Source organism: Aethalodelphis obliquidens, unplaced genomic scaffold, assembly GCF_003676395.1.
Source record: "Aethalodelphis obliquidens isolate GAN/ISIS:26980383/991018 unplaced genomic scaffold, ASM367639v1 scaffold83, whole genome shotgun sequence".
Taxonomy (NCBI): domain Eukaryota; kingdom Metazoa; phylum Chordata; class Mammalia; order Artiodactyla; family Delphinidae; genus Aethalodelphis; species Aethalodelphis obliquidens.
This window is the reverse complement of record NW_020838027.1, coordinates 2,990,681-3,016,908: the sequence shown is the minus strand read 5'-3', so window position 1 is coordinate 3,016,908 and position 26,228 is coordinate 2,990,681. Positions and strand designations below refer to the sequence as shown.

At 53.0% G+C, this 26,228-nt stretch overlaps 3 protein-coding genes across 12 annotated transcripts; 2 read left to right on the top strand and 1 right to left on the bottom strand.

The window, feature by feature from the left end:
- Positions 1-572: 572 nt before the first annotated feature.
- Positions 573-9,008, bottom strand: RHNO1 (RAD9-HUS1-RAD1 interacting nuclear orphan 1). Of its 8 annotated transcripts, none has more exons than XM_027093374.1 (4): positions 8,897-8,914; positions 5,590-5,742; positions 2,861-3,112; positions 573-1,798 (listed from the first exon to the last, which is right to left on the bottom strand). In XM_027093374.1, the coding sequence occupies exons 3-4, from the start codon at positions 3,026-3,028 to the stop codon at positions 1,244-1,246; spliced, it is 723 nt and encodes a 240-aa protein (XP_026949175.1). In that variant the 5' UTR covers positions 3,029-3,112; positions 5,590-5,742; positions 8,897-8,914; the 3' UTR covers positions 573-1,243. The 8 variants fall into 8 exon arrangements, with proteins under 8 accessions (XP_026949175.1, XP_026949174.1, XP_026949173.1 ...); XM_027093373.1 differs by lacking the exon at positions 8,897-8,914 and adding an exon at positions 8,230-8,247; XM_027093372.1 differs by lacking the exon at positions 8,897-8,914 and adding an exon at positions 8,187-8,213.
- Positions 8,466-22,347, top strand: FOXM1 (forkhead box M1). Of its 3 annotated transcripts, none has more exons than XM_027093368.1 (10): positions 8,466-8,635; positions 8,903-8,979; positions 10,427-10,975; positions 11,553-11,704; positions 13,380-13,610; positions 14,588-14,716; positions 15,321-15,365; positions 15,912-15,981; positions 16,129-16,304; positions 20,375-22,347. In XM_027093368.1, the coding sequence occupies exons 3-10, from the start codon at positions 10,474-10,476 to the stop codon at positions 21,383-21,385; spliced, it is 2,316 nt and encodes a 771-aa protein (XP_026949169.1). In that variant the 5' UTR covers positions 8,466-8,635; positions 8,903-8,979; positions 10,427-10,473; the 3' UTR covers positions 21,386-22,347. The 3 variants fall into 3 exon arrangements, with proteins under 3 accessions (XP_026949169.1, XP_026949170.1, XP_026949171.1); XM_027093370.1 differs by having other exon boundaries at positions 8,472-8,635; positions 13,380-13,580; XM_027093369.1 differs by lacking the exon at positions 8,903-8,979.
- Positions 22,348-22,976: 629 nt separating this feature from the next.
- TEX52 (testis expressed 52) lies at positions 22,977-24,896 on the top strand. Its single transcript, XM_027093392.1, is given in 5 exon segments — positions 22,977-23,013; positions 23,016-23,047; positions 24,344-24,515; positions 24,518-24,661; positions 24,664-24,896. Coding segments are annotated over 5 exon segments (618 nt in total).
- Positions 24,897-26,228: the final 1,332 nt, after the last annotated feature.

The following is a 26,228-nucleotide window of genomic DNA, read 5'->3' as shown; positions in this document are numbered from 1 at the left end:
CAAGTGCGTCTGCGCCCCCTCCCCTAGTCCAGCCCAAGCTTTTAGGGCGTCCCCGGACCTGTCCTGCACACCCGCCTGACGATCTTTTCCGTCTACCGCCCTCGGCAGCCTACCGGCCGTCTTCGAGCATCAGTATCCCATAAAGAGATCCGCTGTCGGATCCAGTAAATCTTGTCCCCAACTTATATGCAGCATTACAGTCCCTACAGAACATCCCGTCAAAACTCATCGGGTGTTGACTTTGTGGCGTTCCATTCCGAGGCCAAAGTTGTCCCCACACTGGTTTTGAGCCTCTAAAAGGCAGAAAATTTGGCACAAGCTAGGAGAGCCGAGCACTGCTTTCTCTGGTCAGCCTCCACTCACTGCGTGACCCCGAACACGGTTATCTGTGTTTCAAATCCCCATCTTTAAAATAATCCCTGCTTGTCTAGCTCGGGCTGGACCTGACACAGACTAGGTTCTGAAGGCTGACGGAATGGAGTTGAATGAGATGCTACTTGTATGGGTGGAAGGAAAATTGAGATATTTTGTTGACCAGGCAGTCCTTCTACATGAATTCCAATAAAAAGTAGTATTTGAAAAGATTATATATTTATTTACATACATTTTAAACAGTTACAAGAAATCGTTTTCCCACCCTATTTAATATTTACAGATTACTACAGTTGGAAACAAAAATTCAAAACATAGTAACCCTAAGTAACCTATGTCCCCTTTATCTCCCTTGGTCCCACTGACTCATTAAAACAGGCTTGCTGCCCTTTCTTCATCCAGCCCTCTCAGCAGATGAGCCAAGATTGCAGAGACAGCAGCTCAACTACAAAAAGTCACAGTTTGCTTCGAGTTTTTCCATGCATCTGGTCACAGAGGAAGTGGTCACTGAGTCGGTACTCAGACATGTGGAATGAATTAGTTTGAATGAAGTGTTTAAAAGGATGAATAAGCAGTGGTTAAAGGGAACAATTAAGAAAGACCATTTGTAGAGGGGGCAGTACTGCTGCATTAGTGACAGAAGCAGGGTTCTCTAAAAACTTTCTGCAGCCATTTATTTACAGACTTTTTAAACAGTTACAAGATATTTAAAAATTTTAAACAGCTAATACAAGGAAAATACAAAGTGAACTGTTTATGACACTAAAACTGTTTATGACACAAGATATTTTAAAAAGCAAATCTGGGAATTCAATTCCCTTTTGACTCCAGCAATCAATTTCTTGAGACCACGGATGTCCGAGAAACCCAGTCAGTTTTTCACAAGGAACTGGTTTCTGCTCAGCTTCCCCCTCTCCCTGAGGTAAGTGAACAGGTGTCGTCGCCTCCTCCATGTGACCTTTATCCCGTACTTCTCCTCAGGAGTGTCTTTAACCAGAACAGGCCCGGGCTCTGGGCTCTTGGGCGTGCTTGTGTGAAGGGAGCAGCTGGGAAGGCTGTTTTCCCTCTGCACCGAGGGAATGGGCCCTCCCTGCCCTGAGGACTCTGGGCTCTGGATATCCGGTGGAATGAACACATAAGGGAAGTTCTGAAGTGCATGTGCTGACAGCTCCCCGCAGCTTTGGGGGCTGAGCATGGGAACCAAGGGCCTTCCAGAAATGTCCTTTTCTGGTTGACCGGGACAGTCCCTGATTAGGGGGATCCCAGGTCTGGCTGAACTGGCAGAAGACTGTGGACTCTCAAATGTTAGGTGTGGAAACCTGGAGCTGGTAGACTGTCGACCTGAACGCCTTGCCTGGTCTCGGCAATGACGTTTCCTGTTGACCGGGAACCAGCTTTCTGTTGTTGTATCAAACTGAGGTGATACCTAAGGATTCCAAAAGAAAAAAAAAAAAAAGTGAAGAGCGCCAACTACCAAATACAAACCTAAGGAAACTGCATCCCATGACCAGAATCCTAAATGGGGGCCCATAAAAGCAATGGACACAAAACAAAAGCAGCTGTCTATTTGGATACCAGCATCCAAGGGATACGGGCTTTGGGCAAGTTACTCAATCTCCCTGGCTTTCAGTTCCCTCCTGTGCACGAACGGGGACAATGCCTCTTTCGCTTCATCATACCATACGGCTGCAACACGCTTAACTGTCTATGTTTCGACTCTGAGAGCGGGCCCAGCAGTCTTATTCACCATGGATCCCCAGCCCTAGCAGAGCACCTGGCACCAAGAAGGCCCCAGTGAAGGACGAAGGGCTGAAGAACAGGGAGTGAGATCAGGCACGGAAAGCAAATAGCAGGGGGCGTGGCACACAGTGAGGACTCGATACATGTTCACATGTTCATTCCTCCTCATCAACAGGGTTCTAACATGTATGTTTCTTCCCCAGTCCTGAAGCCAGGGCTCTGGTTCTCCCCAGCAATCGTGGGCAAAGCACACTTACTAAGCTCTCTTAGGCTTTTGTCTGGCTCTTTTGCTACACTACTTCCCTGACATGCGGTAGCTGTGTTCTCTTCCCAGGGATTTTAAACTGTCAAAATAGAACATATGCCATTTCTGAGGATTCTTCTTCAACGTTTGGTCATTTGAACAGTAAATAGAGTACTTAGCTAAAAACTCCACGTCTCACGGGAAGCTCAGGGAACAATCTCATTTTTTACTCGTTCTGACATTTCTCTGGCTTTCTCACCCAGCTACTGGATAGTGAAACTTTTATACTGAACTCTTACAGAGGAATGTGGGGCGCGGGAAAGACTCCAATTCCAATCAACCCACGCCTCAGTCTGAACTCAGGAAAAAAGATAAACCATAGAACAAGGGTGAGGACAGACAGAAGGAGTACACCACCTCCTTGTCCCTGCGCCCACGAGTCTCCACATGGCAGCGTGAGAAGCCTGGCAGAGGAAAAGTCAAGGCAAGAATCCCATGGCCTACCCAGGAAGTGATGGTGCTGTCGTCAAGGGGCTTGCTGGGCACCTGTCTAGTGTGGGTGATAGGAAGCTGGGGAGACCCATAGCAGTGTTTGGGGCCCTCCAGTGGTTGTTGGCAGAATAGCAGCTGGGGTTTCTGGGAAATTTGGCGGCGTTTTTTCCTGGGAGGCATCAATAGGTGAGGGTAGAGCAGTTAGTAACTGCATGGTGCTGGTTGTGGTCAGGTCCAGGGAGAGACTCCACCTCCAACCCATGCCTGTGGAGAAGAAACAAAAGCTGGGAGAAAACAATCTGCTGATTCCCCAGCTCTTCCTCACACTCTGCCAGCCGATTCTGCTAGCAGCCAGCAGCCCTACCCCAAGACTGTGGGGTGGTACACCTACACCAGCTTCCTACACCTACACCACCAAGGCAATACACAGTAGTTTCACACTCAACAACGTTCGTTCAATGAACACTTATCGAGCACGTGTTAAGCACCATGCTGGGTGTTGGGAGTTTAAAGATGAATAACCAACCACTTATCCCATGATCGTTTACTGGGTGCCAAGCACTTGTAGAGACACAGACTGCCCCTGTCTTCAAAGAGCTGAGAGGCTAACAGAGGGAGACGGACAATTACAATAATGAGAGCAGTGCTCCCTTGCACTCCCCCCAGGGGAGGCCTTCTGGAGAGGGTGACCTGATCTAGGTATAGAAGGGCTAGGAAAAGCCAAAGAATGGGGAGTTGGGGGGGGCGTTCCAGGCTGAGCAGCAGCACACACCAGGGCAGAGACAGGAAGGAGCACTGCGAATCCAGGCACTCAGCCTCCACGGAGCTGGACACAGGCATGAAAAGACAAAAGGCAAGACCTGAGGAGCGACGTGGTGTCAGGCTCAGGGCAGAAAACCAGGCGGACCATCTGAGTTTGGACTTTGGCCTAAGTAGTCACTGAAGATTTTCCAGCGGACGGATATGACCAGACTTGGATTTTTTTTTTTAACTTTTACCCCAGGTAATTTCGAACATACAAAAAAATAGTTAATAATATAATGAGCTCCCACGTGCCCATCACCCAGCTACAACCATCAACCCACAACCGATCACATCCCATCCACACCCCATCCACTTCCCCTACCCCTTTATTATTTTGAAAATACTATGTTCCCAGTCATGATATCATTCCTAGTAACACAACTAACATATATAAATATACATATTTATATAATATACATTAATATATATTTATATGTGTAAATTCCTTAAATAGTAAATATCAAATATTCAGGGTTGAAATTTTCAGTTGTCTCCTAGGTGCCATGCTTGGTTTTTGTTTGCTTTTGTCTTTTAGACAGGTCATCCAGGCAACAGTGTGAAAGGCGAGATCAAGTGCCCCGGAAGCAGGGGGACCAGTGAGAAGGTAACTGTGTTGCCTGAGAACCGATGAAGCCGTAACCTGGGCAGTGTCAGCAGAGGTGGGAGGCGGGAGGCAGAGGCAGGGCCAACAGGACCCACAAAGGAATAACAAGTCTGAGAACGCGTCCAGTGGGTCTAGCCCCCAGATCAGTTTTAATAAGGGTTCTGTCAGTGGGTTGGTGGGACGGAAGTTTGAGTCGAGAGGTAAACGGGTGGTGCCGGCATGCTGGAGGGAGAGGCACAGCAGGGCAGACTGGTTCCGTTATACAGCGTGATTCCTTCATTCAGTCAACAGCAGCAAAGCAACATACTCTGATTTATGTCACTGGGCAGTGGAGATACATGTAAAGAGAAATCAGGACGAGGTCTCTACCCTCAAGGAACAAACATTTTAGGGAGAACACAGGTAATGAATACATCCATTTGTTCATTCATTCATTCAGCAAATATTTACTGAGTGCCCACTGTGTTTTGGGCACCGTTACGGGTGCTAGAAATATATAGCAGATTACAAAATTAAATCCCTGACCTCATGGCGCTTACATCTAGTTGGGAAGTGATTAGAGGTACAGAGAAAAGTGAAGCAGTGTAAGGGGTTGAGCTGACCCAGTGCTACTTCAGACAGGGTGGTCGGGGAAGGCCTATCTGAAAAATGATATTTGAGCAAAGACCTGAATGAAGAAAGGAGAACAAGCAGACAAGAGAAAGATGTGAGAAAGAATGTTCCAGACTGAGAGAACAGTTAAGTGCAAAGACCACAAGATGGGAATGTGTCTGACTTGTTCAAGAAGCAGTAGGGTCAGCATGGCTGAACTGGAGAGTGGTAGGAGGTGAAGCCAGTTCACGTGACACAGGGTTAAGGCAAGGGTAAGGACTGGGCTGAATTATGCTTAGTGCAAGACGAAGTCACCGCAGGGCTCTGGACAGGGAAGTAACACAGTCCGATTTATACTTTTCAAAGATAGCTCTAGGTGCTTTGTAGGAAAGGTGGGTTGGGAAGAGGGGGGACAGAGAAAGGAGGCAGAGAAGCGAGTTGGGAGGCTCTTGCAGGAGCCCAGCGGGGAGATGACAGTGGTAACAACCGCTCCAGGGAGAAGTGCCAAAGTTCACGCCTTGCTCAAAGTCCCCAGCCTCTTGGGGACACCACATTGTTCAGCAGTCCTACTGTGTCCTTGATCAACTCATTTTCCACAAAGGTTATCTTAAAACTTTCCCACTGTCTTAAAACTTCGGAACTCTTCTTCTCTCCAAACCAACCGCCTTACTTCCTACTTCACAAAGAACACAGGAGCCATCAAAGGAAACACTCTCATCTTCCAGAAGGCGAGCTCACAAACCTCAGTACATCTGCATCCATCCTCTTCCTTTCTGCTGTAACTAGAGGTCAGTCCCTTTTGCTACTGTGGCCTCTCCCTCTGGCTGGGCTTTGGAGCCTTCCTCACTCCACACGCCTTTCCCAGGCAATCGTCTGCTGACATGTCAATAACCACCTGGAAGTACACGAGTCAAGCATTTCTATATTTGGCTTAGAATTCTCCACACTCAGGACCCAAACATTCCACTGCCTACGCGATAGCAACTAGATGTCTCAAATGCACCTCAAACTCAAAGCATTTACACCCGAATTCATGCTCGTTTCCCCTGCACCCCCCTCCGTAAAAGTGATCATCTTCCAGGGCCCTTGCTCAGGAAATGGTATCATCATTCATCCAGCTATGCCACCAAAAACCTTGACATTTACCTTTTCCCTCTACCATCCAACCCAACATCAAGCCCTGTCAATCCTATCTCTTAAACATGTCTTCAAAAATACCCCTCTCTTGGGCTTCCCTGGTGGCGCAGTGGTTGAGAGCCGCCTGCCGATGCAGGGGACACGGGTTCGTGCCCCGGTCCGGGAAGATCCCACATGCCGCGGAGTGGCTGGGCCCGTGAGCCATGGCCGCTGAGCCTGCGCGTCCGGAGCCTGTGCTCCGCAACGGGAGAGGCCACAACAGTGAGAGGCCCGCATACGGCAAAACAAAAACACAAACAAAAAAAAAATACCCTCTCTCGAGGAGGGCAGTTGGGGGGAGGTCGCAAAATGGATGAAGGGAGTCAAGAGGTACAAACTTCCAGTTGTGAAATAAATACGTCATGGGATGTAATGTACAGTGTGGTCACTATAGTCAATATTGTATTTCAAATTTGAAAGTTGCCAAGAGAATCTTAAAAGTTCTCATCACAAGAAAAAAAAGGTTTTTGTCACTCTGTATGGTGACAGATGGTAACTAGACTTACTGTGATCATTTTGAGGTGTAAATAGGTAATCATTATGTTGTACATCTGATACTAACATAATGTGTTATGTCAATTATACTTTGGGGGGAAAAACAGATTTGTGGGTTTTAGCGACAGTTCAGTATTAAATGTGGGATCAGAATCAGTGGCAATTTTTGAGACTTATTCAACTCAAAATTTGATATCCTTTGTGAAAAATAATAATCTTACCCTACCCCTCTTTCCCTCTCTCTCCACCACCCTTCAAGTCCCAACAGTTCTGACCCAGGGGTAATGCAATAGCCTAACTGGTCTACCCTAACCTCTGGCACCCCCTGCAGGGGGACCTTTTTAAATTGCAAATCTGATCTTGACTCACACTCCTGCTTAAAATTTTTGAGTTTTGGGTAAGGACCAAACTCCTAGTGGTGGCTGAGGTCCTGTGGCTCTGGTTCCAGCTTCATCTCACACACCCTCCAGTGCAGGTCTCTTAGCTCAAATCCCTCAGATATTCTTCAGCCTTTGTGCCGCCCACGCTTCCTCCTGCGGCTTGGCCCTGCACACCTCATTCCCTTGGCTTGGAGGGTCTCCCTCCCGTGTTTGCATAAAGGCCTCAGATCTCAGACGAAGCTTTAGTTCATCAGAAATGCCTTTCTCTTGGGAATTCCCTGGTGGCGCAGTGGTTAAGAATCCGTCTGCCAGTGCAGCGGACACGGGTTCGAGCCCTGGTCCGGGAAGAGCCCACATGCCGCGGAACAGCTATAAGCCCGTGTGCCACAACTACCGAGCCTGGCTCTAGAGACCGCAAGCCACTACTGCTGAGGCCATGCGCCTAGAGCCCGCGCTCCGCAAAAAGAGAAGCCACGGCAATGAGAAGCTCCCGCACCGAACCGGAGACTCCGTAGCCTTTGCTCGCCCCAGCTAGAGAAAATGCCCCAACGCAGCCAGATTAATGAAATGCCTCTCTCACCTACCATAAGGCAAGATCCCCTTATTTACATACTCAAAAGTTATCCCTGAGCTCTAAGTTATCACTTCGCAGCTGTAATTCTCCACTTGATTAAATAAGCAATTCGCTGCGAATCTGCTCCCATCAGACCGTAAGAGCAGAAGAAAGACCCCGTCTTCCACTGCATCCCAGCGCGGCCCGGCACACGGTAGGTGCTCAACTAAACGTGTTAACTAAGTTAGTAGATAAAGTCCTTTACTACAAAGAAAAGACTGCGGGGGGCGGGAGGAGATCAAAACTCGAAGATTCAGGGTGGAGGCGGGGTTCACCGTGTGCGAATAATTTTTCAGGAGGGAACCTGAACGAGGTCGTAACTGCGCTCCAGGAGCCCTCAGGCCGCTCGGGGGCCCGCGGGCCCGCGACGGTCGCTGGTCGGAGGTCAACGGAGGACAGTGCCCCCAGCGAGGGGGGAAGAGCCCGGGGCGGCGGGCGCATCGCAGCCGGGCGGGGCGGCCCGGGGTCCCCACTGTCCCTGGGGTCCCCCGCGCCCCGCCGCCCTCCTGCGCTCTCCCCACGAGCCGCCCGCCTCGTCCGCCTCACCCGCCCGCCCGCCCGCCAGGCCCGCACGCCGCTCTGTCTGCCTCACCCGCCGCAGACCAGCCCGCCCGGCTCGCACGCTGCTCCGCCCGCCTCACCCGCCCAACGAGGCCGCCGTTCCGCCCGCCTCACCCGCCCGGCTGGGCTGCCTCGCCAGCCGTTCCGCCCGCCTCACCCGCCCGGCTGGGCTGCCTCGCCAGCCGTTCCGTCCGCCTCAATCGCCCGGTCGGGCTGTCTCACCGGCCCTTCCCGCCGCCGCCCCGCCCGCCTCAACAGCCAGGCAGGGCCCACCCGCCCGCCGCCGCCGGCGGCGTCCCGGCTGAACGCGGAGACAGGGCCGGCGCTGATTGGCCACGCCCGTCACGTGACCTCAACGCTCCGCCGGCGCCAATTTCAAACAGCGGAACAAACTGAAAGCCTCAGAGCGGGACCCCACCCCCGGCCCCGGCCCCGGCCCGGGACCCCCCCCTCCCTCCCGGGATCCCGGGATTCCCCGCCCCGCAGCCGGGGTCGCTACCCGGCCTGCCGGTGGGAGCAGCGCGGAGCCGCCCGGAGCCGGCGTGTCCGGCGGTGCAAGCGAGGTGAGTGGGCGGCGTGCGAGAGGCCGGGGCCGGGAGTACGCGGAGAGCTGGCTCCGGACGGGGCTGGCGACGGTGCGCGGCGCTGCTGCATCCAGCCTCCCGGCCCTCCTCACCTCTCCCGCTGAGCGCCCCCGGCCTTCCCCCGGGAGGAGGGGCGGCCCGCTTGCTCTGGCAGACGGCGGCTGGGGTCCCTCTGAGCTTACTGCGCTGGGAGCCGAGGCCGACCTGCTCGCACACTCCCCTGAACCCCGTTGCTCTCACCTCTAGGCCTCCACTCCGCCCTTTCCCAGGACCCTCCTCCGGGTTCCGGAGACCCTCGCAGCCTAGCCCTGGTCTGGATGTGGGTGAGTCCCGGGAGCCGCTCCGGAAGTCTCCGGGCTAGAAAGTGTTGGCAGTGGTAGCAAGAGGCTGGTCAGAGTAGAAGGGAAAATTAAGCTTTAGACCAGGAAGTTATCTTTTGCGGGTGGGGAGCGACTACTAGTATCTACTGGTTGATGGGTGGAGGGAGGGAGGCCGGAAGAGATAGGAGGTGGAAGTAAAACTGAGATTTGAAGGTAGAGGAAACCTAGATATACAGGAAAAGGAGGCAGAGTGGAGAGGGTCTGTGGATTCTAAGCAGATGGCAAATGTCAGGCGAGTGTGACAGTCAGTTTTAGGGAGAAGGCAGATCTCCTAAAAAAGGGACAGCGCATTCCTCTGTCGCTCAGAGTACCTCTCACTAGAATTTCACAACTTTACACAATGGTAGAGTATTCCACAGATCTGTTAAAATCAAAAAACACAACTTTTAAAAGATAAAACAGTTTTCCTTAACACTACAAAACCACCTTAGCACACTGAAGATAGCACAGTCTGTTAGTCAGAAGACAGGGATAACAGTCTTGGTTCTGGAAGAGAAATTAAGCGATACAGTCACATGCTTAGAAAGTCAAAATATGAATAAGCACATGCAAGTACTAAAATGTCACTATATAAATAGTTTGCAAACTGTAAAAGAAAAATGTATTTTTTTTTTTAAGAAAGGCAAGGATAATAGCCTGTGAAATGATGTCACCCCTTAGCATTACCCTGGGCCTTGAGTAGAGCAGTTTCCCCCTTATCTGAGGTCTTGTGAGCTGGAAGATGATTTCTTCAGTGGTGTGACAATAATGGTACAATCTGCCTTTTTCCTCTGATTTTGTGGGCTCAGATCCTTTAATTTATAAAGTAAGTTGGTATAAAAAATATGTGGTCTACGCTAGAATGGATTATGGGATCCGAGTCTTGTCAGGATGTCCTATTCCATCATTCCCGTCCCAATAGTCACTGCAAGGGATCTGTGTTACAGTAGGAAATAAGAGACATTTCCACATTTTTGTAGCTTCCCTATTTATTTCTGTAGCTAAACATTCTTTTTTGGCCACACCGCGTGGCATGTGGCATGTGGCATCTTAGTTCCCTGACCAGGGATTGAACCCTCACCCTCGGCAGTGAAAGCAACAAGTCCTAACCACTGGACCGCCAGGGAATTCCCAAAACATTCTTAAGCTCCTAGAGCTTTGACTATGTTGACCTACAGCCAACCTAATCCCACTTTCCCCCTTTGAATTTCTTCTGTTTGCTTCAGTTTTAACTTTTGTCAGTAGAACTCATCTCCTTATTGTCTGTGGTCTTTACAGAGCCCCAAGGAGTATTCACCTGGGCCTGTGGGCTTATGCTCCTGGTCATGTGATGAGGAAGACCCCTCCCTAACAGAACCTCCTTCTCAGCCTAATAAACCTCTGACCTCCTGCTGCCCCTTGTGCTTTCCAGGGTCCATGCTTGTCATTCTCAATGGAGAGTGAAAGCACAGATTCATAATGAAAACCAGCCCCCGTCGGCCATTGATTCTCAAAAGACGGAAGCTGCCCCTTCCTGTTCAGAATGCCCCAGGTGACACATCAGAAGAGGAGCCTAAGAGGGCCCCTGCCCAACAAGAGCCTGCTCAACCGCAGGCCTCCAAGGAGGTGGCCGAGTCCAACCCCTGCAAGTTTCCAGCCGGGATCAAGATGATTAACCACCCGACCATGCCCAACACGCAAGTGGTGGCCGTGCCCAAGAATGCCAATGTCCAGAGCATCATCACAGCGCTGACTGCCAAAGGAAAGGAGAGTGGCAGCAGTGGGCCCAATAAATTCATCCTCATTAGCTGCGGCGGAGCCCCCACTCGCCCTCCAGGACCCCAGCCTCAAGGCCAAGCCAGCAATGATCCCAAGAGGACAGAAGTGATCACCGAGGCCCTGGGACCAAAGTCTGCATCCAAGGATGTGAATCTTCCTAGACCAGCTGGAGCCCTTCCAGGGCAGAGATGGGAGAACTGTGGTATGTGGTCTGTAAGGCAGAGGGCTGGGGAGCTAGCCTTCCCTCTCTGGTGGTGAGGACTGCAGTCCGCCACATTGACGCTTAGGACACACAGGCGTCTGCCCGAACCGGGGGAAAGTCTTGCCTTTCTTCATCCTAAAACCTTGACCCGGATCCTTTGGGCACTGTCAAAGGGGTTGCAATGTAATTTAGCATTTCTACTCCCTTCTTTACATTGGAAAAGGATTTGTTTATCGTTTCTAGTTATCCCCTGCATTGACCACATAAGGAAATAGGAATCTTTCTCCATCTTAATGAAGGAGAAAGCATAAGGAGGAAAAGTGACTTTCCTTGTTGAGATGCTCAGTCATGCTTTTATAAGGTCGCCTTGACTGAGCTCTAAGGCTCAGTGTGGCTCAGACTGAAATGCAACTTGAACCGTGCTCCTGAATTTCTCCCGACATCCTAATGGGGCGGAGTACCCGGGATGTGTTCCCTGTCCCTCAGGGCAGAGGTGATCCCTAACTGCCACCTTCACCGGGCCTGCTGGGCTCGGGATCAGGCAGCTAAGCGGCGTCTTGGGTTGTTTCCCCCGTAGCTGGCGGCGAGGCAGCCGGCTGCACGCTAGACAACAGCTTGACAAACATCCAGTGGCTTGGAAAGATGACCTCCGATGGGCTGGGCTCCTGCAGCATCAAGCAAGAGGCGGAGGAGAAGGAGAATCGTCACCTGGAGCGGAGTCAGGCTAAGGTGAGCTGTCCCGTCACTCACTAGGGCAGTCAGAGCCGGTGCAGGGAATTTCTAAGACGGGAAATCAAGCGGCCTGTGGAGTAGAATTTCCAAGTTCTGATATTAGCACTCACTTAGTGTGACTCTATATAATTTGGAGCTCCCTTTCTACCTGGGATCTTCCCCCCCCGCCCCCCGCCCCGCACCTCCCTCGCTCCTATCTGTGAAATTTCCTTGAGGGCAGACTCCTGTGGCTCGCTCTGTACCCCGTCAGCACGGGGTTTAGTACTGTGCCCTTAGTAGGTATTGAGTAAGTATTCAGGAAATAATGAAGAGGTCTCAGTTTGGAAAGCCACTTGAACTTTCAAGAGGTATCCCAACAGTATGAAAGGAATACAGCATTTTTAACAAGATTGTTTTATTAGAAGATAACTTAATAGCAAATAAAATGAGTTAGTTGTGAATTTTAAATACCTCTCCAGCAATCAAAATTGATTTGACCCATTTGTGTAGCCTGGGTTTGTTCTTCATGGTTGCCCTTTGTATGTACCCTTTAATCCATCATTCAACAATATTTGTTTTTTTATCTTTTTATTTTTTCCTTAAATAATTTTTATTTTTTTAACATCTTTATTGGAGTACAGTTGCTTTACAATGATGTGTTAGTTTCTGCTTTATAACAAAGTGAATCAGCTATACATATACGTATATCCCCATATCTCCTCCTTCTTGCGTCTCCCTCCCTCCCACCCTCCCTATTCCACCCCTCTAGGGGGTCACAGAGCACTGAGCTGATCTCCCTGTGCTACACGGCTGCTTCCCACTAGCTATCTGTTTTACGTTTGGTAGTGTATATATGTCCACGCCACTCTCTCACTTCATCCCAGCTTCCCCTTCCCCCTCCCCGTGTCCTCAAGTCCATTCTCTACGTCTGCGTCTTTATTCCTGTCCTGCCCCTAGGTTCTTCAGAACCCTTTTTTTTTTAGATTCCATATATATGTGTTAGCATACGGTATTTATTTTTCTCTTTCTGACTTACTTCACTCAACAGTTTTTAAAAGGGAAGATTTACGTGGATGTGTACATAGGTGAAAACTGAGCTGTTCACTTAGAACTTGTGTACTTTACAAAGTTATAGCTCAATTTTCTAAAACCTGGATGATCAGATCTTTGCCTGCGACTTAGCCAGATGTGTGCCCTGCTGACATTTGTCTGTCCCATACCCTTGGGAATATTTCTCTTGTACAAACATTGAAAGGAGGTGGGTTTATTCACATCACATCAGGAGTAGAAATCAGACTAAGACCTAAGTCCCTCGACGCTCAGGTCTGAAAAATGGGTGTAGTTTTAACATACAGTTGATGCTTTAAGAGTCATAACATGTACCCAGACTTTCCTGAGAGGTTTCAACTGACAAAGACTGGACTTCTAATTATTATTGGGCAATATCTTCAAAAAAATGACTGACGACAGAGAAGTGGTTCTATGTTTGGAGACTGGATTAGATCACCTCTAAGATTCTCCCTAACTCTAAAATTTTATTCCATGGAATAGTGGTCTCAGGTGATTTGTTTCCAGTACAATTCTATGGGATAAAATGTTTCTCTAGGGGATGTTCTTTGGGGTGGGGTGGGGCGGGCGAGGTCTTGTGAACTCTCCGTGTCATCGCCTTTTCTCTTTCCCTTTGGCTTCTCAGAACGCTCAGGTTGAGGGGCCCCTGGGAGCATCGGCAACCTGGCCGGACTCCGTGTCTGAGCGGCCACCCTACTCTTACATGGCCATGATACAGTTTGCCATCAACAGTACGGAGAGGAAGCGCATGACCCTGAAAGACATCTACACGTGGATCGAGGACCACTTCCCCTACTTCAAGCACATCGCCAAGCCAGGCTGGAAGGTACCGTGTCCTGTAACAGCCACAGTCAAGGTCAGTCCGGCCCAACAGTTTGTCTACGCGGAAGGGCAGTGGTCCGTGTCAGGTGCAGAGGGAGCAGTTAAGTGCCAAGGATGCTAGAACCTTCAACAACCATATCTTTTGGATTGGGACTCGATCCTGCCGAATCCAGACAAAAGCATCACTAACAGCCCTGTAACCACGTCACCTGTCGCTACCCTGGGTTGATGGAGACTCCAGTACAGCACAGAGCCCACTTCTGTGCTACACTGAACAGCAGCTGGAGTGACTAAGTAGCTTCGTGAAAATATATTAATGAAAAAAAAAATCTGTAGGCCTCACGATCCAAAGATTCACCTTCTATAAAGTCACATTTCTTCTCCAGAAGGCGGGGATCTTTTCCTCCCGCTCACGGGAACACAGATGCCTGGGAGCCATAGCTCACACGGGACTCAGAGCCGCAGCGTAGGTGCCCCAACAGATGCTCTGTCCCAGGCCAGCGGGCTTTTGTATTTTTTTCCCCACAGCAGGACAGTTAACCTCACACTCACCTCAACTGAATTCCCCAGCAGCATAATTTTTCTTTTTTTTGGCCACGCCACGTGGCTTGTGGGATCTCAGTTCCCCGACCAGGGATTGAACCCGGGCCACAGTAGTGAAAGCCCAGAATCCTAACCACTAGGCCCCCAGGGAGCTCCCTGGCATCGTAATTTCTTCACTCGCCTCTCTGGCTACTGGTTGCCACCCACAGCCTCACTCCTCTTTCCCAGCCCCTGACAGCTGTCCAGGTCTCTGCTTTATCGCCCCCTCAGGAATGGCCCCAGTCTCTGTCCCTACTGGGCAGACGGGTTGATGGCTCCGGTTGCCAGCTCCGCCACGCGGAGTGTCACAGGAGCTGCCAATAGGCACGGTTACGAGGACACAAGGCCTGGGCCTGATTTCCTTGGGGGACGTCGGCGGTGGTGTTTGCAAAGCCAAAGTAGCTGATGAGTGGCATCCTCTACTTTCAGAATTCCATCCGCCACAACCTCTCCCTCCACGACATGTTTGTCCGCGAGACGTCAGCCAACGGCAAGGTCTCCTTCTGGACCATCCACCCCAGTGCCAATCGCTACTTGACGCTGGACCAGGTGTTTAAGGTAGGCATCCAAATAGGCCAGTGTTGGAGGTCATGAGATCCATCGCGGAAGGAAAGAGGTCCTCTTGGGACGAGCTCATCCGATCAGGGTAGAGTTAAAGGCCAGCCAGCCCGTAAGGGATGGCACACTTCTCTGCTAGACCAGGCCACAGAGAGGACTCTCTGATCCAAACACGGGACCTCCTGGGGCAGTGTTGCCCTGTGATAAGAACTGCCTGGAACACTTGTTAAAATACAGCCTCCTGGGCCCCTCTCTTGGGGCTTCTGACTCAGTAGGCCTGGGATGGGCCCAGGAATATGTGTTTTTAGCAAGAATCTCAGGTGATTCTTACAGAGGAAGTCTGGGAAACCTGGTTTTTAAAAAGCCCTTCTTTAGGCCGGAGAGCAGAAGCGAAGCCCCCTGAATCTCTCATCAGAAGCGACTGCTTTGGCGTTTCAGAGCGCCCACAAGGGCACCGCTAGCTGCCCTCGTCCTCCCGGGAGGGACCGTTGTTAAGGGTGGCCCTCGGCGTCCACCAGGAATAGGTTTACCCGGTCTGGTCAGCTTGACTGCACTGGTGGTAACTCCGTCTTGTTTCTCTCCCACGATGCCTGACCACCACCAGCCACTGGACCCAGGGTCTCCACAATCGCCCGAGCACTTGGAATCAGTAAGATTCTTTCCCTCCCGCTCGGGGCTCGGCCTTGCCTCCTTTCCACGCTCAGCATGGCTTCGGTGACAGGGACAAGACATTAGCAGGAAAGGGAGCCTGTGGCTGTGTGCCTGCCAGCCCTGAACGCAGGGCACCTGAGCTGCTGGGTGTTCAGGACACGTGACCTCCACCTCCTTCTGCTCCCGTGGGCTCATCACGGTGCCCCAAGCAGCGCAGCGCGTGGCAGGAGAACCCGCCATAGTCTCCCTGCAAGATGGTGACCACGGTGCATGGCACGGGCCTGGAGGGCGGCCGTCTTTGCTCTCACTTCTCTACCTGGCTTTTCTCTGCCCCTCATAGAGCTCCGTGCTTTGCATCCCGGGGGTGAGGACACCTGGATGAGGTGGTAGGACCGCCCACTGCCGTGTGTCTGTGCCACCACCTGCCCAGGGCCAGGCGGTCGGTTCGCTCCATGCCCGGTACCGGAGCAGCTGGTGGGGTCGCCTGCCTCGTCCCCCTGCGTCTCTGACCTGGTCTCTTTCTCCCCCTCTCTGCCCCAAACAGCAGCAGAAACGACCCAACCCTGAGCTCCGCCGGAACGTGGCCATCAAAACCGAACTCCCCCTGGGCGCACGTTAGTATGGGGGAGCCTGGTCCCGGGGGGCGCACCTGTAGGGAGCAGACTCGGGGGTCCCAGCCCAGGGAAGGAGAGCAAAGATCCCGTAGCCTGGAAGGGGCCTGTCCCTGGGTCCTGCTCCTGACCCCTCCCGGTCCCCCCCAGGGCGGAAGATGAAACCTCTGCTGCCGCGGGTCAGCTCGTACCTGGTGCCCATCCAGTTCCCAGTGAACCAGTCCCTGGTGCTGCAGCCCTCGGTCAAGGTGCCGTTGCCCCTGGCAGCCTCACTCATGAGCTCAGAGCTCGCCCGCCACAGCAAGCGAGTCCGCATCGCCCCCAAGGTCAGTGCCTCGGGTTCTCTCTGAGCAGAGAGTCCAGTCAATTAGAGATTCTGCCAAGTGTCCCTTGAGAAGCTTATACGTCTAGTTGGGACAAGGCACCGGCGCATAGGAAAGTGCAACAGCATCATAAGAGCTAACAAGGAACCTCCCGTAGGACGTAAGGGATGTTGGAGGGCCCACCCATGCCTGATGAGTTTACAAGAGCTCAGACAAGGGTGATTATAACAGATGGACTGGGACAGTTCAGGAGGAGTTCACAGGGAAGGAGGTTTTACAAAGTAGATTTGGGCAGCAAGCAGGTGTGGAGAGGGCCTTTATTTTTTCTTTTTTAAATTTTTATTTATTTATTTTTGGCTGCACCACGCAGCCTGAGGGATCTTAGCTCCCCGACCAGGGATCGAACCCTCACCCGCTGCACTGGAAGCTGGAAGCGCGAAGACTCAACCACTGGACCGCCAGGGAGGTCCCTGGAGAGGGCTTTATAATGGGCATGCCCTGGAGGCCCCCAGTAACCATGGTCTAGTGATGGGCCAGTCTAGCTCTGGGTTTCTCAGCCTCCATACAGCTGACATTTAGGGCTGGATAATTCTTTGTTGGGGGTGGAGGGGTGCTGCCCTGTGCACTGAAGGGTGTTAGCAGCATCCCTAGTCTCTCCCCACTAGATGTCGGGGGCACCGCCTGGTGTGATAATTAAAATGTCTCCAGGTGTTGTCAGATGTCCCCTGGGGGGAGTTGCTCCTGGTTGAGCATCAGTGGTCTAGCCTCGAGGGCTGAGGACAGTGAGTGAGGACCGTGCCGTGATGCAGAGAAGGATTTGCGAGCAGGAGCTGGCCTGTAACAAGTACAGGAAGGGCCCCTGTGCCCCTTTCTCTGAGATGGAGGTAGCGGGGGCTCCAGATAAAGAGCCTTGGGTTTGCTCTTGTTTTTTGTTTTCGTTTTGTTCTGTTGTTTTTGGTTTTTTGGTTTTGGGGTTTTTTTGGCCGTACCACACAGCATGCGGGATCTTAGTTGCCGGACCAGGGATCAGACGCCTGCCCCCTGCAGCGGAAGCATGGAGCCTTAACCACTAGACCACCAGGGAAGTCCCTGTTTTTGCTTTTGTTTTTTTAATTTAAAAAATATCATTTTAGGGCTTCCTTGGTGGCGCAGTGGTTGAGAGTCCGCCTGCCGATGCAGGGGACACGGGTTCGTGCCCCGGTCCGGGAAGATCCCACATGCCGCGGAGCGGCTGGGCCCGTGAGCCATGGCCACTGAGCCTGCGCGTCTGGAGCCTGTGCTCCGCACCAGGAGAGGCCACAACAGTGAGAGGCCCGCATAACGCAAAAAATATATATATGTATCATTTTAATATACATAAAAGTATACCTACGAGCATAGATAATTTTACATAAATGCATTCCTGTGGTTGTAGCATGTACACTGTTTTCGTTTCAATGCAGTCTTTTCCATCTCCTTTTCTTCTTTTTGCTTCCCCTCGCCTCACCTTCACCCATGTCGCCCCTGCTCCCCGTGATAAGCCATGTTGACAGTTTAGCATGCTTTCTCCCACTTGTTCATGCTCTTAGTATACTCTGCATACACCGATCGCCACAGCCATGTTATACACGCACACACCACACACAGCGTTGAAAATGGGATCGTATTACACTTTTTTTTTTTTTAATTTATTTTTGGCTGTGTTGTCTTTGCTGCTGTGTGCAGGCTTTCTCTAGTTGCGGCGAACGGGGGCTACTCTTCGTTGTGGTGCGCGGGCTTCTCATTGCAGTGGCTTCTCTTGTTGCAGAGCACGGGCTCTAGGCGCGCGGGCTTCAGTAGTTGTGGCCCACGGGCTCTAGAGCTCAGACTCAGTAGTTGTGGCGCACAGGCTTAGTTGCTCCGCGGCACGTGGGATCTTCCCGGACCAGGGCTCGAACCTGTATCCCCTGCATTGTCAGGCGGATTCTTAACCACTATGCCACCAGGGAGGCCCTACACACACTTTCTGCCCCAGGGAAATTCTCCCAAGTCACTTGGCATCACTTTAATTTATTGTTTTTTGTTTTTTACTTTTTTGAGGGGTTTTTTTGTTTTTTAATTTTATTTTTTGGCCGTGGCAGGCAGCATGTGGGATCTCAGTTCCCCAACCAGGGATAGAACCCGTGCCCCCTGCAGTGGAAGCGCAGAGTCTCAACCACTGGACCACCAGGGAACTCCCTAATGCATTTTTTTTTTAATTTATTTATTTTATTTATTTATTTTTGGCTGCATTGGGTCTTTGTTGCTGCACGCGGGCTTTCTCTAGTTGCGGCGAGCAGGGGCTACTCTTCGTTGCGGTGCGTGGGCTTCTCACAGTGGTGGCTTCTCTTGTTGCGGAGCTCGGGCTCTAGGTGCGTGGGCTTCAGTAGTTGTAGTACACCGGCTCAGTAGTTGTGGCTTGCAGGCTCTAGAGCACAGGCTCAGTAGTTGTGGCGCATGGACTTAGTTGTTCCGCGGCATGGACTTAGTTGTTCCGCGGCATGTGGGATCTTCCCAGACCAGGGCTTGAACCCGCGTCCCCTGCATTGTCAGGCGGATTCTTAACCACTGCACCACCAGGGAAGCCCTGCATTGTTTTTTAATGGCTACATAATATTCCATGGTGTGGCTCTGCTGTACGTTTTCCGACCATTCCGCTTTCACGGGCACATTATGTTTCTAGGTCTTTTTGCCCTATGGCGAACATTGCAATAAATATCTTTGCAAGTATCTTTCTTACTAGTGTTTTTATTTCTGTGGGAGAACCAGACATGAGATTGCTGAGTGAACAGTTATTTTAAAGTTTATTAAATATTGCAAGATTGGCTTCCAGAAAAATCTGTGATAATTCACACATCCACCAACAAGACCTATGTTTGCCAGCCATGGGTGTTATCAGTCTTTTTAATATTTGCCCCTCTGTGGTGTATGAAGGAGAGCTCCTTGTTTCATTCTATCATCCTTTGCTTATCGGTAAGTCAGCACCTGCTCACTGCGTTTGGTCACTGGGAATTTTTCACTGTGAGACGATTATTTATGGACATGGCCCATCTTCCTATAGGGTTTTGCTAATAATTTGTGATTTCTTTGTTATTAAAATATTAACCTGTCTTTTAAGATTTTTTTTTTTTTCTGTACGCGGGCCTCTCACTGTTGTGGCCTCTCCCGTTGCGGAGCACAGGCTCCGGACGCGCAGGCTCAGCGGCCATGGCTCACGGGCCCAGCCGCTCCGCGGCATGTGAGATTCTCCCGGACCGGGGCACGAACCCACGTCCCCTGTATCGGCAGGCGGACTGTCAACCACTGCGCCACCGGGGAAGCCCCGATTTTACATTTTTATGGAGTCAAGTATGTCTCTCTTCTCTTTTACAGCCTCTGGGTTTCCAGTCTTGGTTAAGAAGTTCACCCCCCGCCCCTCAGATTGTACATGTAGTTTCCTAGATTCTCTTTCAGGATTTGTGTGGTTTTAATTCTTCTGTTTAAGTCTTTGTATATGGTATGAAACAGCCATTTATTTTCTCTCAGATGGATACTAATTATGCCAGCACCACAGGAAACGCTGTCTTTTTTTTTTTTAATTTTATTATTATTTATTTAACTTATTTATTTTTGGCTGCGTTGGGTCTTTGCTGCTGTGCGTGGGCTTTCTCTAGTTGCGGCGAGCGGGGGCTACTCTTCACTGCGGTGCGCGGGCCTCTCATTGTGGTGGCTTCTCTTGTTGCAGAGCACGGGCTCTAGGCGCCAGGGCTTCAGGAGTTCTGGCACACGGGCTTAGTTGCTCCGCGGCATGTGGGATCCTCCCGGACCAGGGCTCGAACCCGTGTCCCCTGCATTGGCAGGCGGATTCTTAACCACTGCGCCACCAGGGAAGCCCAGGAAACGCTCTGTCTTTTACCCCCAGAATTGAACTACCACCTTCATCATCTAGTCTCATGTCTAATAGTCTTGAAGACTTTAGAAAGACAAAAGAGGATGAGTACCCGCATGTCACTTGTCTTAGTCATGAACTTGTGTCCCACCCGCTGCCTGGTTGAATCTCCAGACCTGGCTTTCACCTTAACCTGCTTCCCTTCCAGGTGCTGCTCGCGGACGAGGGCGTTGCCCCTCTGCCCACGGCAGGACCAGTGAAAGAGGAGAAGCTCCTCCTTGGAGAAGGGCTGTCTCCTCTGCTTCCAGTCCAGTCCATCAAGGAGGAAGAAGTGCAGCCTGGGGAGGAAACGCCACACTTAGGGAGACCCATCAAAGTCGAGAGCCCGCCCCTGGAAGAGTGGCCCTCGCCCTGCCCATCTGTCAAGGAGGAATCGTCCCCCTCCTGGGAGGATTCGTCCCACTCCCCCATCCCCAGGCCCAAGAAGTCCTACAGCGGGCCCAAGTCCCCAGCCCGCTGCGTCTCTGACCTGCTTGTCATCAAACGCAGGGAGAGGAGGGAGATGAGCCGGTCTCGAAGGAAACAGCACCTCCTGCCCCCCTGTCTGGACGAGCCGGAGCTGCTCTTCTCCGAGGGCCCCGGGACTTCCCGTCGAGCCACAGCAGGGTCCTCGCAGCCTGCCTCCCAGCTTGGCTCCTCCCAGGAGGAGGGCGGGCCTTTCAAGACACCCATCAAGGAGATGCTGCCCATCTCCTCCACCCCGAGCAAATCTGCCCTCCCCGTGACCCCCGAATCCTGGAGGCTCACACCCCCGGCCAAAGTTGGGGGGCTCGATTTCAGCCCCGTACGAACCCCCCAGGGTGCCTTTGGGCCCCTGCCGGACTCGCTGGAGCTGGCGGATCTCAGCGCCACCCCGCTGAAAAGCGTCCCCCTCTTTGACTCCCCCCGAGAGCTCCTCAATTCCGAGCCCTTTGACATCACTGCTGACCCCTTCAGCGGCTGTCCCTCCTCAGATATGGAGGTCCCCAAGCCAGGCTCCTCCGAGCCGCAGGTTGCCGGCCTCTCGGCCAACCGTTCTCTAACAGAAGGCTTGGTCCTGGACACGATGAATGACAGCCTCAGCAAGATACTGCTGGACATCAGCTTCCCCGGCCTGGAGGAGGACCTGCTGGGCTCCGACGACGTCGGCTGGGCTCAGTTCATCCCCGAGCTGCGGTAGAGACAGGACCGCACCGCTCAAGCCGGCGGCTCTCCGGGCGCTCTGCGCCAGGACAGCAGGTGGGGGCCGTCTGCTCCTCCAGCCCACCTGGCCTGGTGACGCCAAGGCAGGCGTCACGCCAGAGCCGCCACTGGGCCTTCTGCAAGCCGCGAGGTCCTGGTGACCAGTCTCCGTGCCACCCACTCCCCAAGAGAATCTGATTCCTCCCTCCCTACTAGGAGCTGCGGGTGGGAACAGCAAAAACAAGGGTGAAGAGAGATGAGGAGCCCCCCCCCGCCCCCGACTGTTTGTGCCTGTGCCCAGCCACCCCCCACCTTCCCTGCTGCGGGCAGGGTGGCCCTTGTAAATGGTGTATATGTTCCTAATTATCCTCTAATTATAAACGTAAACCTATCTCCTTAGATCATTATCTAGAGACTGCCAGAAGGGGGTCACGATAACCAGGAGGTTCAGTTCGCTTCTGTTACTTGCTTTTGGTTCCTGCAGTAGGAAGGGCTGCAGTGCACAGTTCCTCCCAGGTCCCTCCCTCAAGGGTTCCTCACTGTAGGTGCCCCGATACGTGAGTCAGCCTGCCAGGATCCCTCCTACTGCCACTGCCTCCCACCTGCCCACGTTTCCAAGTCAGCTTTCCTGCAAAAAGAAATCCTGGTGAAAGGGTCTCTTATTATGGGTCAAGAGTGGGGCGGGGGCAGGGAGGCACCTGGAGCAGAGTGGGTGCCCAGATGTGCCCGAGAGACGTTTCTCTGATAAGGTCCCTGATCATGCCAGAGAGACGAGTTAGGAGGCGGAGGCCGGCTGGCCTGTCTGCCTGCCTGTCTGCGCTGGTGCCGCAGCTTTGCAGAGAACCCAGCTTTGCAGAGAGCCGCCCTGGGCCCCAGCTGACCGCGTGCACAGCCCCCAGCTCCAAAACACTACTGTAACTACCTACTCAATAAAGCCCAGGGGCACATGCTGGTCTGTGGCGCGCTGGTGTCTGGTCCCTACGGTGTGAGGGGGCTTGGGAAGGAAAGTGGGTGACGATGAAAATGGTTGTGACAGGGAAGATGCAAGGCTTGAAGCCAACACGGAGCCCTGGAAGGAGAGTGCAAAGGGCTGTGGCCCGGTCACCTCCCTCCTCCGCCCTGGCACGTCCTCCCAGCTCAGCAGTCAATTGGCAGTTTTCCCAGTGCCAGGCCTGCACAGCCAGCCTCTTTGGGGGACCTCTGAACCTGCTGGGTCACTTAGGCCTTCCAGGGCTCCCTGAAGAAAGGCCTACCCAGGGGCACGCGCCCACCAACATTAGGGAAGGATGGGCCCAGTTACAGGCGCCTCATGACCACCTCCACCCCCAACCGGAGGCCTGGGAGCCAGCCCGCCCTGCTTTTCTGCCTCCCACCTCGAAGCAGCTCCTGTTACGAGCCCTATTCCCCACCTGCCTCACCTGAAAGGCAGCCAGGGCCCGAGGGACTGGTGAGCCCTCGCAGGGAGAGGTAAGGGCCTCCTCCCTGCGTCTCCACCCAGGAAGCATCACCATAGCAACCCCAGCAGCAAACAATGCTGGCAAGAAGGTCTTCCCTACAAAGCTGCCCCTCCTGCAGGGAAGACCAGGAAAATGGCCAGCAACCGGCAGAGATCGCCCAGGGGGCAGCGTGACCCGCCCGCATCAGAGAACCTTTCCTGAAGGCGGTGGGCGGGGCCGCATCTCTGCAGCTGCCTTTCTGTACCACACTGGGTGAGGGGCTGTCCCCAGCCCCACCCCCCGCCTGCCCCCTGCCCGCCCTGGGGTGGGCCATGCTTTCTCCCCTCCGGGCCCGTGAACCCTTGTCCTATGACCCTGTGAACACGGAGCTCAGGGCAGAGGAGAGGAAATGTCTGGTTATGACATCCAGACCCACCCCTGCGGTGTGCGTGTAGACATGACTAAGGGGACTGGGCCCAAGCAACAGGTGAGTTTTGGGGATCAGAAAAGTCCTAGCGGCTTCCCTGGTGGCGCAGTGGTTGGGAGTCCGCCTGCCGATGCAGGGGACACGGGTTCGTGCCCCGGTCTGGGAAGATCCCACGTGCCGCGGAGCGGCTGGGCCCGTGAGCCATGGCCGCCGAGCCTGCGCGTCCGGAGCCTGTGCTCCGCAACGGGAGAGGCCACAACAGTGGGAGGCCCGCGTACCACAAAAAAAAAAAAAAAAAAAACAAGAAAGGAAAAGAAAAGTCCTAGTGGGACGCAGAGGCATCTGGAGGAGCCTGGTGTCCTGAGTGGCACAGACTCTGTGCCGGCTCTGCTGCCCTCACTCTGTGCCGTGGGCAAGTTATTCACCCTCACGTGCCTTGCTTCTTGCATCTTTGAGATGCAACAAGAACGCTTACTCGCAAGGTGTGAGGGTTAAATGAGAGGAGGATAAGTATTTCGCAAAGTGTCAAGTATTTATCTGCCACTGTTTATTTCACGGGGGGTGGAGGGGCGCCAGAAAGGAAAGGAACCCACATCTGGATGCTTCCTACACGAGGGGGATGCACCAATGACAGAGCAGCGGGGGACCGGAGGGGCGGGGCAGAAAAGCTCCAGCCCCATTCCCTGGAGAATGGTTTCCCTTCTGCACTCTGCTTGGAAGGGGCGTTTTCCCTCACACTACCTCAGGTCCAGTGTGCCTGGAGAGGAGCGCCAGACCCCAGGCAGGAACGGGGGCCCCAGGATGGGGGGATGGTGAAGGCAGAGTGAGGAAAGAGAAAATGTCAGCTGAGGAAAGAGCCTGGGAAAACACAACCTGATAGATGGACAGAGGACAGTCTATGAGGATGCGTGCAAATCATACCAAGCGGCCACGCGCTCTAGGCAAGAACCGAGAAAACGTCCCGTCCTGTCCCAACCCCCCTGCCCCTGGCCACCCGGTCCCGATGAGAATCTGGGTCTGGAGACCGCGGGCAGCTTGTCCGCTCCAGCCGAGGAGAGGCAGAGGGCTCCCAGGCTCCCTTGTCTCTCCCTAGATGGTCCACGCCCATGAGACCCTCCCGACGCCCCACACGTGGGCTCAACACGAGTTCGTCCTCCCCAGGGAGTCCTCAGAGCTGCCCGGCCTCACCTGGCAAGCCTACCACCAGCTGGCCCTGAAGCTGCCACCCTGCGTGGAAATGAAGGCCAAGGTGCATCATCGACTGGCCTGCCCCAGAAGGATGCGGCCCAGCACACCTGGGGCTTCCACACGTGGCTGCATGTGGGACGTCTGCCGGCCACCTTCCCCGCCAGGCCTGACAGGCCCTATGACAGCAACGTCTGGCACTGGTTGACGGATTCCAGGGCCCACCGCCACCCCCGGCAGAGCCCCTGGTGCCCCCTCCGTCCTGGATGGGTCAAAACAGCTTTCTGACCTTCATCTCCTGTGCTCCTCTCTTTCTGGACGCACAGAGGAGGCAGCAGGTGATTCTCAGGACAGTGAAGGAGCTGAGAGAGGTGGGGAAGCTCACGCTGAGGAGTGAGGTCAGGGCACCCCTGCTCGATGCCAACGGCAATGTCCTGCCCCTGAAGAACTTCAAGAAGTAAGAGGAGCTCCCTCCTCGGGGAGCCCACCCAACCCACCCGTGCCCAGGAGACCCCTCCCTCTTTCCGATTCCTGTTTCTGACGTCTTACCGTCCCTCCTCTGGTCACCTGAAAACTCAACTCTGTCCAAACGTAGCTGGAGGGACCGGGTAGAGGCCAGGGAATGACAGCCAGGGGCGGGGCTTGATTACTTAACGAAAATGTAGGGGAGACACAGCTGTGTATTGATACGTGATGCCTGCCAGGCCCCAGGGATACAGAGAAATGTCATTCAGTCCCTGCCCTCAAGGAGCTTCTGAAAGGCAGCTACCAACACACGTGCATGGAAAGACAGCTCTCAACACCAGCCCACGTGTGCCAAGTACCCAAAGCGTGAGACAGACAACGGGTGTTGTGAGGACGTCAATTATTAATAGAAAGAGCCGAGAGCCCGAGGCAGAAGCTTGGATTAAACTCCAGACTGTGTCACTTTGGCAAATGGCTTAGTTCTTCCAGACTCAGTTCCACGGTTGCTGAAAGATGGGTGGGGAAGGGGGGAGTGGTGAGTGCCATGCCCACCTCACTGCGTGAAGATAAAGTGGGTGAACGGGCACATTAAGTCACCATAGCAAACACAGACGTTATTACAGAAATTCAGAAGGGGGGGGTGTCGTCTGGAGCACCGCCCCAGGAAGGCTTCGTGAGGCGGGCTAGAGGGGTAGAGGCTGGGAGGGGAGGAAGGCTTCGGAAGCGTCGAGAGGAGGGGTGGCTGGTGTGAGCAGAGGCAGGAGTGTGGAGGGACTCTCCCTCCCTGCCCATCGTGGGCATGCACGGGGCATCTCCACTCTGCTGCCCTCTAGGCTCTGGGCGTGGGTGGCAGGAAACAGGGAGAGGAATGCAAAGCGTGTCTCAAACTCCAATCCCATTGACAGAAGCCCCAAGGGACTGGAGTGGGAGGCTGCGGAGGTGTTTAATCTTTAAAAGAAAAAGCCAACAGTTGGTGATTTTGAGAGACGATTACTAGGACCTCGACTTCTCTCTGCTGTCTCGCAACGCTGACCACTGACGGCTACTCCGTACTAACTCTGGACACACGGACGTGGGGAAGACTCAGATCGCTGCTCAAACACCTCACAGCCAAATGGTTCTAATCACTTTACTATATTACTTAATCCTCCCACTACTCCCTGAATAGAAACTACTATTATCAACCCCCTTTTACAGATGGGGCTTCTGAAACACAGAGAGGTCAAGTATCTTGCCCAAGTTTGCACAGCCAGTAAGAGCAGAGCTGGGATTTGAACCCAGAGAGCACAGCTCCAGGGCTTCATTCTTTTATTCTTTTTTTTTTTTTT

Excerpts from the sequence above, each read along its gene's own strand:
- RHNO1 (XM_027093375.1), bottom strand. The coding sequence starts at position 3,028 with ATGCCTCCCAGGAAAAAACGCCGCCAAATTTCCCAGAAACCCCAGCTG. Across the intron at positions 1,799-2,860 it reads ACAGCACCATCACTTCCTGG|GTATCACCTCAGTTTGATAC; the intron begins GTAGGCCATGGG and ends TGGAATCCTTAG.
- FOXM1 (XM_027093369.1), top strand. The coding sequence starts at position 10,474 with ATGAAAACCAGCCCCCGTCGGCCATTGATTCTCAAAAGACGGAAGCTG. Across the intron at positions 11,705-13,379 it reads TGGAGCGGAGTCAGGCTAAG|AACGCTCAGGTTGAGGGGCC; the intron begins GTGAGCTGTCCC and ends TTGGCTTCTCAG. Across the intron at positions 13,611-14,587 it reads CTGTAACAGCCACAGTCAAG|AATTCCATCCGCCACAACCT; the intron begins GTCAGTCCGGCC and ends CTCTACTTTCAG.